Raw genomic sequence first — 12,240 nt, 5'->3', positions numbered from 1 at the left:
ACACACTGTCACGTCTTTAATAGCAGTAATTATCTGTGGAAACCACCACTCACTGGTAACCGCCAGGTACGTGTTGGTCTGGACTTCTCCCGCCATATTCCTGGCGAAGCACTGGAACATGCCGGTGTCGTCGGGCAGCAGGCCGTTAACCTGCAGGCTGCCTCCCACCAGCACCCTGTACCTGGGCGTCTTCACCGGGTCGATGGGCAAGGCGTCCTTGTACCACACGATGTCCGGCTGGGGCACTCCTGCAGTCGGTCAGACTCAGTTGTCAGTACGAAAACATCAAAATTTGGAAGTTTTCAACTATTTTCATACTAAAAATCCACTCACCTCGTGCCTGACAGGGAATATCCACCACCTTCTCCATCTCAGCGGTGATGTGCTTCTCCGGTTCCTTGATGAACTGTGGTGGCTCTGATGGACACAATTAAACACAAACTATGTTATGAATGGGTGCACACGTCATAGCACAGCTGAATGAAGGCTGACATGCACTGTGACATCCTGAAGCAGAGCGTGATCCCCTGCCTTCAGAAACTGGGCAACTCCAAACACACCTCCAAGACAACCACTGCCTTGCTGGAGAAGCTGAGTGTGACCGTGATGGACTGGCCAAGCATGTCTCTAAACCCTATCTCGGCATCCTCAGACGGAAGGTGGAGGAGCACAAGGTCTCCAACATCCACCAGCTCCATGATGGAGGAGTGGAAGAGGATTCCAGTGGCAACCTATGGAGCTCTGGTGAACTCCATGGCCAGGAGGGTTTAGGCAGTGCTGGAGAATAACGGTGGCCACAGAGAATACTGACACTTTGGGCCACCATTATTTGGACATTTTCTCTTAGGGGTGTGCTCACTTCTCTTGCCCGCGGTTTAGACATTAATGGCTGTTTAATTGAGTTATTCTGAGGGGACAGTAAATGTACACCATTATACAAGTTGTACACTGTCTTTAGTGTTGTCCCATGAACAGATATAATAAAATATTTGCAGACATGTCCTGTATATATGTTGCTCCTCCACCTCACAGGTAGAGGAAAGGCTCCGCCAGCAGCATGAAGGGAAAAGTTCACCACACCTTTGAATCACATCACAACCTTGAAAACATCAAAGTGCTTCGGTGGGATGGAATGAAAATGACTCGAGCAATGCTATTAAACAGTTTCTTGAGGCCAGCCATTAGTTTTTTTTTCCCCCTGCCTTTTTAAATCAATAACACTTTTACCGCCTCGCAACTTCACGGCTATGCTTTTTCGCCATATTCATGCAGCGAGACCGTCATTGTTCACGTCGGGTTTTTTTTCGTACGGTGGCTTTTGTTTGAACTCGCGAACCCGAAGCTCATTTCTGCAGATGAGGCTAAGTGTTTGGTTTGTCGTGCGAGTAAAAAGGAAAAGAAAAAAGCACATACGGCAGTTATGCATCATGTCTGATTACATTCTTCTGTGTTTACCTTCTGGATAAAAGGTCTCAAACTATGGTGAACCTTCAGGCTAAATGGAAACGTTGCAAACACATACGGTACAAAAAATGAGATATAAGTGCTGCAAATATCAAACAGCAAAGAAAACAAGGGGATTATAAACTTATTCTGATGTAGGAGGCACATTTGGATGTTTATTTCAAGCCCATTTCTTTAATGTTTATGCTCTCACTCATATGTGTTTTCCTCTTCAGGGACCACTGTGCAAAAAAGGAGTCTAATAATACAGTGTCGGATTAAAACCTGCAATATAGGCAGACATCCGCATGACTATCTGTGAACGTTCTCTGTGGGAAAAAAAATAGAAAAAAAAAATGTGCAAACTGGTGCGAAACCAAAGTGGCAACAACTTAATAAGAAGACGCTGTCACCTAAAAATGTAAAAATATGCAGGTGCAAGACACTGTTACAACAGTACTGCTGCAAGCGGCAATAAAAAGGAAGAGAAGCTACAGACAAGAGCACATTTCAGCCTCTAATTCTTACCAAGTACGTGCAGATAAGCCCCGGCGCTGACCGACGGCACGCTGCTGCTGCGGAGGATGGCCTCGCACTCGTAGTATCCGGCGTCGCTCACCACGGGGCTGAGGATGGTCAGTCTGCGGTTGAAGTCGCTCAAACCGCTGCTCACCAACACGCCGTTCTTCCTCCACGAGATGCTGAGCTTGATAAGAGGCCTGCACGAGCAGAAAAGGGTGTCAAGTGAGTTTTATTGCTCTGTCGGCATTAGTTTTAAAAACGGTTATGCAACGCTGCTTCGTCTTGTTTATCCCACACACACACACGACTGTTTATTGTGCCGGAGCATCGGCTATTCAGATTGTTTTCATGAGAAAAATCTCCGTCAATGGGCCAAACTGACTATTTCATGAATCAAGGGATGTCGTTAGTGGAACAGTCTGCTTTGGTATTGCATATTCCAAAAATACAAGTAAAAAAAATGAATAAATAAAGAGTATAAGACGAAAAGAAAAGAAAAGAAAGAAAAAAACTCTTGTTAAAAATGGTATTTGTGTGTTCGCGCAGTGTATTTTATTCTTGTTAGAGCAGAATGGGAACAGAGAAATGTAAATGGATCCCCGGCGGGTTTTAAAAAAAAGGTCACGAAAAATGACAGAAATAAAAACAAACATAACCTCTCACTTGTGCCATCGAGCCTCGCAGAAGGTTTGGGCTTTATTTGCCCAGATTTTGTGACATCTGTCTCCACCCTGACACCCCAGCTATGTTGTTTTTTTGTTCCAAAAACGTTCTGAGAAAGTTCTGCAAAAGTTACAGTAATGCTTTCAGCGGGAAGCTTTCTTTCAGTTCCCAGAATGTTCTCCCTGAAGGCAAAACCGGATGTTGCATTAAAAGCCTTCTAACACGAGAGTGTTTATAACGTTCCGTAATGCGTTCCTTTAACGTTATCCGCAAACCATCCTCAGAACATTGCAGCTAAACGTTCCACCTTTGTGAAAACGTCACATTACAGGAACATTTTAGAACATTTTAGAAAAATCATCTGAGACCTTGATAAAATGTAGAAAACATTTTTTGAATGTTGTTTGTGAATGTTTGTGAATGTTTCTCCTTTATGTTTCTCCACGCAACACAATCGGCATTCTCGACAGCAGCCTCCAAACATTCTTTGAATGTTGCCGCTAAAAGCCTTTAAATACGGTGGCCCAGAAGTGCCACAACAAAACAAAAGCCACAACACAACCAAATTAACCACAACACTACAAAATAAGCCGCAACACAACACAAGTTTTTTTGGTTTTTTTTTTACCCGGAAGTTATACTGTGAAGTGCGCAACCACACGAAGTGGGCAGAAGCCAGAGATTGTTGGAAACAACTCAAGAAGTAAGTAAAATACTGACAGTAATTAATGTTTACTAATAGCGCAGACCAAGATTAATGGATACGATTTGCCATCAGTATTTTACTTACTTCTTGAGTTGTTTCCAACAATCTCCGGCTTCTGCCCACTTCATGTGGCGTTGCGCACTTCACAGTATAACTTCCGGGTTAACAAAACCAACTTCCGTTGCAGTCGTTGTGTTGTGTTGCGGCTTGTTTTGTAGTGTTGTGGTTAATTTTGTAGTGTGTTGTGGCTTTTGTTTTGTTGTGACACTTCTGGGCCACCGTATTTAAACCTTATAGGAACATTAGTGGGAATTCTAAACACTATTAGAAGTTGTAGGTAATGGTAGCTAATGTTGTGGGAACATTTCTTTGGAGCTTGGACACAGCAATGTTTAACCAGCAGTCCTTTAATTGGACCTACAGTATTTTGGATTTATACTGGATCCTGATTATACCCAATGATTAGAGTGGCTCTTTAATATTGACCTGCCGTTGTAGGATTTTTACCTGGCGTTGGCGACGCACTCCATCGTCACCTCCGAGGTGCCGGTGACCACGCTGGTGTTCCTGGGAGGGATGATGATGGTGGGGGCGATGGGATCCGCTGGACCTCCAACATCTGGACAGAAAGATAAGAAAGGTCACCACACACACCAACAAAAAAAACCCAACACATACATGAAGCTGTTCAGCACAGAGCAGTGACAGATTGATAGAACCAGATATGGTTAATAAAGACACAATGTGGCGGGTCCACATTTTGCGGGGGGTCCTCTCCGGATCATCCTATAACTTTCATTTCCGCTCGGTGCACTCTGTGGGTGCTCATCGACGTGAAATATTGGAACTGACCAGTGCGCACACTGTATCCGAGTTCTGACGGAGAGACGGGCAGAATAGGATGAGACGGTGCACTGACTGTGGATAATGAGAAATCTGCCGGAGAACCAGAAACAGAGATAGAAAAATAGTGTTTGACCAACATGAAGCTGAAGAGGTGAGTACGCTGCTCCGTCTGTGTGTGTGTTTGTGCAAACTAGTTTATTTCTGTGTGTGTTTGTCATGAGCATCAGACAGCCCATGGCAGTGAGAGCCGTGTGTGTGTGTGCGTGTGTGTGTGTGTGTGCGTGTGCTGCTTGAGATGTGTCATGTCTGCGATAAACTCACACTGATCCGTCAATCCCATCATGCCCTGGGAGTGCGCTTGTGGCTGCACATGTCAGCTGTAGCTACAGGCGCTGTCATGACTCCATCTTACCAGTCCTGGGTCACAAGATGTTGTGTCCAGGCCGTAAACACACTCTTGCAAACACACACACCTTAAAGGAGGCTAGTGTTGGACTGCTAAAAGCTCTGCTGCATACATCAACCTGGGGTTTCCAAGATTTGGAAGTCCTTACAATTTGCTGTAAAGCATGTTAAAGGTAAAATACGTTTATTTCCAAGTCTGAGATGAGAAGTAATCTCGTACCAGTGTGTATGGAGCCGGGGGCTGGTGGTTAGCGTAGCTTAGCATAAAGTCCGGCGGCAACGAAAAACTGGCTCGCAGATGTCTGCAGACGGCTCTAAAATTGTCTCATTATCAAAATGTATGTCAAGGTACATTTTGTTAGGCCTAAATTATGCACCAAAAGATTAAAACCACCAAAATACATCTGAGCTATTCAGGTTTGGACTCCACAAGACCTTTAAAGGTGTCCTGTGGTATCAAGTCCTGAGATGCTAGCAGTGGATCCTTTAGGTTGTGAGGAATAGTCGACATAGATCAGCTGTTTTTCCAGCACATCCTACAGAAACCCTTGATTGGACTGAGATGTGGGGAATTTGGAGGCCAAGTCAACACCATCAACTGTTCCTCACACCCAACAACTTTTGCAAGGCGCCATGGAGCCGTCAGGGAAGACCGCTGCCATGAAGGGATGTACGTGGTCTGCAACAAAGATTAGGACGTCTCACAGTAACATCTACAGGTTTCCCTGCACAACTCCGCACAGAGCATCACACTGCCTTCTGCCCATAGTGCAACCTGCAGGCCACCTGCTTGGTGGTCCCGTTCTGGTGCTCCCCTACCCATTGTTAGGGCCCTTTGGTGGTTGACAAGGGGTCAGCATTCTGATCAGTCTGCAGCTATGAATCTGGGCTGTGACGCTGTGTTGTGACACCTTTGGGTCATAGCAGCATTAAGGATTGGACCACATTGGTCAGCATTGGTTCCCCACGTGGATCGGTTGGATTGCCCCTGTTGCTGGTTCCCCCAGTTGTCCTTTTGGTAGGTAAGACACATCTGGAACACTCAACAAGTCCCTCCATCACAGTTTGGTCCTTTTTAAAATCGCTCACATCCTCACGCTTGTGCATTTTTTTTCCTCCCTGTTTCCAACACATCAATTTCAAGAACTGACTGTTCACTTGCCGCCTTATATATCACATCACTTGCCAGTTGCCATGGTAATGGGATAATCAATGTTATTTACTTCACCCGTCAGCGGCTTAAATGTTGCGGCTGATTGGTGTGAATGAACGGAGATGTTTTACAACAATTTGTAAGTTATGTGTTGGAGATATTTACTGGCAAATAATAGTTTATCAGTCGTCTTGCGCTGCCAAGTTGTGTGTCTGGATACGGCTATAGATTCTCGTTTTGTCTCATTAATGTGACAAGAAAACGTCGGGAATTTGTCCAGAGTCCGATGTGTCCTGGTGTTATTCGCAAGAAATAGTTAAAGCTCATAACTCCCTCTGAAAAAGAAGGAACTGTTGACGACATACGATGCATAATTAGAGCGTTTTATAGGTGCTGCTGGATGAACCTTTTCATACTTGACAGATCCAGAGCCGGGCTACCTCTTTGTCCTTGTCTCGAGTCTTTATTCTAAGTAAAACTAAGAGAGTCCTGACTGCAGCTCTGTATTTACACACAGACACGAGGTACAGGTTGACCTTCATGTATTTTCTGAAAACCATAAAGTAGTCTGTCAAAACAACAACAACAAAAAAGACGAGAAGCACTGAGTGGCCCGAACCAGTTAAAGCTCTCAGATTTCCAGTTTTCACGAACTTTTAAAACTCGGTCCCGAGTATATAAAACCGTAATACGAGCGACGTCCGTCTCCTCGGAGCACCCCCTCCGTCCTTCGCTCTCGCCAGTTCTTAGGCAAGTGCTGTCGGAGCCAGGAGAGCTCATGGGAAATGCAGTGTCAGAGGCGTCGCTGCAGGAACAGCTGCTGTAGCAGATACTGACAGATACACATACGGTAAAAACGCAAGCACTCACTCAAACGCACACACAAGCCTCGTGTCGGCGTGTGTCGGGTGTGTGTCGGCGTGTGTGTGCGGCGTGCTCATGCAAACGGATGACGTGTTTTCCTCAGACCTGCCGAGCCGAGACCTCCCGCTACGTTCCCCGTATAGCCCCAAACCTGTGTTTGTGCGCCAGTGTGCAAGTGTGTGTGTTCTGGCACTTGTATAATCAACGCTGCCACTGTTCTCAATATGTGCCACGGGCTATTTCTGCTCCCTTGTGTTGTCAACTATAATATCTTACCCTCACCCTCCTCATTCACTCCCATAATGAACTCCAGTCTAGCATGTCATAAGATGCTGTCTGTTAGGTTTCCTCTTATATTTCACTCTGCTGAGCTGAAGCCGGCTGAATTGGTTTGATTTGTGTTTTGTTTTTTTTTGTTTTGTTGTTGTGGAAGTTAGGGATGCTGGTGAATATTAAGAACTACTTGGCAGTAGAACAGTCTGTCTGCGCCCTTGTAGCTTCCACTTACTGTGCGAGTGTGTCTGCAGCAATGTGTGAATATCGCTCCGGCACACTTCAATGCAACGAAATGAAATCTGATCACAAAGCTCGGGCTTCTGGGATGTGACACAGACATAGCCGTATACTTGAATGAAAATATCCCTGTGTTAAAATCCCTCCCGTATTTGAAATTTAACTAAATAAACGACAACAATGCAAGAAAAACATACAGCTACAGCAGCACTCAGTATGGAGTATGAGTCTTATATTATCATATAGTGTTTATTTTATTTTTTGCCAGAGGTGAGTTAAGTATTTGAGGACTGTAGTACACAAATTTACTATTTTTTAGCTCATGCCAATTGATATTTCTGATTTGCTGTGTTTTAAAGGGAAATACACTCATTATTTCACAGCTACAGTAGCTTCATGTTTTACAACTTTCACGTCAAAACTCGTGATGAATTTATAAACGGCAATGCAAAATAGTTAAGCTATAGTTGAATAAAACTCACAAGACCCACTTTTCGGCACTGATCTCTTTTACTTTTGAGTAAAACTAAATTTTCCTCACGTTTCCCTAAATACAATTTCACTGCTGGGTATCCACAACATGTGCGTACATCAAGTTAACATATGATGCGCATCAGCGATGTTTTATTTGTAAAATGTCGATCTGGAGGGGCGATATATCCCTCTGGAGTGGAAACATGGAGCAAAACCAAATGGAAACACTCAAATTAAGAGCGAGCATGTTGAAACGACATTAATCATGTAATAATGGTCGATTTAAAAGTGATGCTGGCGAATCTCATTATGTACACACTGACAATTTGTTTATTGCTGCATGTGAGAATAAATCGTTTGAATCATGCATCCGGACCTGTCAACCGTCAGCTGGCATAATCGACGGTTTCCAATCTGCGCATGGACGCGGTTACTCACTCTCCACTGACAACGTGATGGGCTGGCTGGTCTTGTTCTCGCCGTTCTTGTCGTTCACCGCCTGCACGTAGTAGCGTCCGGCGTCCGGGGCCACCGTAGATAAGATGACCAAGGTGTTGTCCAAGGTGATGGCGCTGAGGAGGGAACGAACAAAGGTGTGAATAAAAGGACTTACTACGATTAAGCGTTTAATAAGGAGGAGAATCTCTAGACCAGAGGTGTCAAACTCTGGCCCGCGAGACAATACCAAATGACTACTGGAGCTGCCCCTGGTATTGTACTGTACAGCGCATTCACCGCTAATACTACAAATCCCATAATGCCCTGTTGTTGTTTTGGCGCGTCAATCAGGACAGGACCCAGAAACTCCCTCTCCTCTGTGACAGCAGGCATAGCGACTTCACACTACAACTGTGCCATTGATGTGTTTTTTTATTTATAATTTGATTTTGCATGTCTCCACTATTTAGTTATACATCCATCCATCCATTATCTATACACCGCTTAATCCTCACTGGGGTCGTGGGGGGCTGGAGTCTATCCCAGCTGACTCAGGGTGAAGACAGGGGACACCCTGGACAGGTAACCAGTCTATCACAGGGCTACACTTAGAGACAGACAACCAAGCACACTCACATTCACACCTACGGACAATTTAGAATCACCAATTAACCTCAACATGTTTCTGGACTGTGTGGGAGGAAGCCGGGGAACCCAGAGAGAACCCACGCTGCACGGGGAGAACATGCAAACTCCACGCAGAAAGATTCCGGTGTCCCCACCGGGACGCGAACCGGCAACCTTCTTGCTGCAAGGCAACAGTGCCACCCTGCAGCCCTAAGTTATATATAATGTATGGTAATAAGCGTCGCTTGTTCCATATTCAATGTTAAAGCAAAATTTGTTTCGGTCCATATTAAAAGGTTCATTTGCTCAATGTTGGCCGGCGACTTTGTTCAGGTTTTAAATTTTGGCCCACTGTGTTTTTGAGATTGACACCCCTGCTCTAGACGGTCAAATATGCCCCCTTTATGTTGCCATTTAAGCTTGGACTCCACAAGACCTCCGAAGGCGTCCTGTGGGATCAGGCACCACCATGCTAGCAGCAGATCCCTTAAACCCTGAATGTGTGTGCCGGGGCCTGTATGGATCAAAGATGTTTTTCCAGCATGCTGCAGTTTGGCAGGGTGCTTTATCCTGCTGAGAGGAAAACCGCCATAAGGAATACTGCCGCCATGTAGGCGTGCATACGTGGTCTTCAGCAATGTTAAGGTAGGTAGTGCCACTCAAAGTGACATCCGCAAAAATGCCAGGCCCCGAGGTGTCCCTGCACCACATTGTCTTTTTCCCATAGCAGCATCATAAATGCAAGCGGTGAAAGAAAAGCAGATTAATCACAGCAGGAAACCTTCTTCCGTTGCTCCCCAGCGTAAGACAAAGGTCAGAATGGATACTCTGATCAGTTTTCGGCTGAAAAGACTGCGTTCTGACACTTTTCTATCATAGCTGACATTAAGGTTTTCAGCGAGTTGCGCTTTAGCAACTCTTCTTTAAGATCGGACCACGAGGGCCAGCCTTCGCTTCAATGAGCCTTGAGCGCCCGTGACCCCGTTGTCGGTTCACCGATTGTCCTTTCTTGGACTGCTTTTCGTAGATACCAACCACCGCATACAGTCAGATGCTCTGACCCTGTCATCTATTCACATCAACTTCGAGAACTGGCTGTTCTCTTGCTGCCCACCACTTGACAGGTGCCCTGAAGTTTTGAGCTCAAGATGTTCAGAGAAACCTAAAAAAAAAAAAAAGAAGAATGCATCTCGCGCCTTCAGAGGTAGCGAGCTCCTAATTAGAGCTGTTTGTCTAAAGTTTGGTTACGCGTCTCCACTTGATCCCGCGGATGAAAAGGGCATTAAACATTTTAACATTTTAATTACACTGTTCAAGCAGCATTAGGTATATCGATTTACAATGTGTAAACAATGTGTAAGTGCTGACTGAGCAGGGCGCAAATATCGACAGCCTCTCTTGTACATACTTCTTCCTATAGTTAGTTCGCAAATATGATAGCCTTGCATAACAACCCAGAGCTTTTAATTGGCTGTTTGCACCCCCTCTGCTTCCTGCAAGCCTGCATTTTGGCAGCGAACCACTTTTGGCCGGAGACAATAACATCTTTCCTTATCGGCTGCTGAAATGATGCCTGAATAAATAAACGCTGATCCATTTTTCAGCAGGTGTCCTATAGGCGCTAATACCTGGTATCTTGTTGTCTTTATCAAATCCTCCCTTGGACTCTCCCGCGTCAATGTAGCAACCGGCGACGAAGGAAATCCTCCTCCCGCCTGCCACCCGATGTTACAGCCCCCTGACTATGTTTACAATCAATATTTTCTTATTATCTGAGCCTGTTCAACAATCTGGAGGTAGATAGCATGTTCCAACCGGGTGCCTCGCTCCACATATATCCTCTCCTGTGGTCTTATCCATCCATGTGCTGTTCTGTCCTGCTGCCCCTCTCTCCTCCTGCTCGCAACCCACCAGATGCTGAATGTGATTATTTGCACAAGTGACATTTGGCCTTGATAGACATGCAATTACCAAGCCAGGGAACACACACACACACACACACACACATATATATATACGACGCATTTGAGAATAAATTCATGTATTCACAAGAAAAGAAGATGCCCATTTCTGACATTTTATACACCAGAGTGTATAAATCTTTCAGTTGCAGAACCAACAGAAAGCTTTTAGAAAAATACTCCTGTTGAAGAAACAAATCAATATCATTCCATGGCTGTGGCTTTCACCGACCCTCTGGACTCCGTGACATTCCCTTTGATGTGTTTTTTTTCTTTGACGCTTTCTTCAAAGTTTCTAAAGCTATTAGCGGTGCTAAATCTGGAATAACAGTCGTCTTGTTAATCAATAATGAACCAAAAAGAAAAAAAAAACCTGTTTGATCCCTCGCCAGTAATGGGCTTCCTCTGTTAGAAACGCTGCAACTCTTTGCGGGTTTGTTGTGCACAAGTGCGAGAATTGTGACCCCTGTCGTGTAAATTTCAGCCGTGTTCCTGTTTCACAGCTGATGATCTCCTCTTTTTTTCTCTCCTCCTCCTCCTCCTCCTCCTCCAATCTAACACACTCCACTTCTCCATCCACTTGTTCCTCCATCCTGACCTTCATCTCATCAGCGGGGGATCGAAATACCCGCTGTGCCTGATCAAGGGAGCCAGAGAGCTGATGAGAAACTGAGGGAAAAAAAAATCGAGGAAGATGCAAATAGTTTGTGCACACATACAGAAAATATATACAGCTGTGCACACATAAAAAAAAAAAACCTCATTGTAGCTGCAGAAACGAGCTGCTGTGCACGTGGTTTACAGCCACATGTGCTGCTAGCATTTACAGTATGATGACTTATGAGATCCATCTCCAGACTGATTGATTTTCAAATATCTCAGAGCGGCCCCGTGCAGTCGCCGGGCTCATTTGGGATTCCTCGTGCATGCTGAGACTGAAAACACTCTTCCTAAAGGGACAAGCAGGCCTCAATGGCTGCAGCTTATGATCTGCGGTAAATATTTAATGCTAGCTCGCTGGAGCGGTGACATCCTGGACACAGCCATGAATTATGGATCTCTTCGGGGATGTGGGCAGAGCGGAAGTGTCCAAAGTGCCGAATGAATCTCGGGTGACTTCCCGGGACCTTTCCCAAACAGGGACACAATCCGGGGGTTTAAGCTTCTTTACCTGTCGCTTAGGAGAGTCTGGAGAATGAACATACTAGCCGGAGACGGACTATCCTCTCTGTCATAATGCACCGTATCAGCCCATCTCACAAACCCTTCCTCTTTATTTATGTTTTTATAAATCTCGATTTCCCCCTGGACCACTCAATCTTTAACCCTGTGGACTCGCAGCAGCCTCTGGGTATTTTTTTTTTTTTTAGCTTCTGTCACTATGGGCTCATTTTTCACTGCAGTGTGAAGTCCTCTCTGGAAACAAGCACAAGCAGAGAGAACTCAGAAATGTCTTCTGTGCAGCAGGACACTGTTACACTGCTGTGGATCATAGAAAAGGAGAAGCAAAAGTTGCACTTCTTTGATTATTAATGACACAAAAATACTGAGAATCAACAAGCACAACATCTTCACAAGTGTTCCCAACGATGAAAACTAGTGACTCTGCATCATATGGATATCTG

The 12,240-nt window shown here is 45.0% G+C and overlaps 1 protein-coding gene across 1 annotated transcript in view; it reads right to left on the bottom strand.

Moving 5' to 3' along the window:
- Window positions 1–12,240, bottom strand: part of LOC103352811 (protein sidekick-2) — a 332,816-nt gene that overhangs the window by 62,376 nt on the left and 258,200 nt on the right. Inside the window, exons 5-9 of the mRNA XM_008275471.1 lie at window positions 8,028–8,161; window positions 3,842–3,953; window positions 1,972–2,162; window positions 334–417; window positions 54–248 (exon numbers count right to left, since the gene is read on the bottom strand). Of these exons, the coding sequence (XP_008273693.1) occupies window positions 54–248; window positions 334–417; window positions 1,972–2,162; window positions 3,842–3,953; window positions 8,028–8,161 (716 nt within the window). The remainder of the gene's footprint in view (window positions 1–53; window positions 249–333; window positions 418–1,971; window positions 2,163–3,841; window positions 3,954–8,027; window positions 8,162–12,240) is intronic.

This window comes from Stegastes partitus, unplaced genomic scaffold, assembly GCF_000690725.1.
Source record: "Stegastes partitus isolate 25-593 unplaced genomic scaffold, Stegastes_partitus-1.0.2 Scaffold52, whole genome shotgun sequence".
Taxonomy (NCBI): domain Eukaryota; kingdom Metazoa; phylum Chordata; class Actinopteri; family Pomacentridae; genus Stegastes; species Stegastes partitus.
The sequence above is the reverse complement of the archived record's forward strand: the minus strand, read 5'-3'. Positions and strand labels throughout refer to the sequence as shown.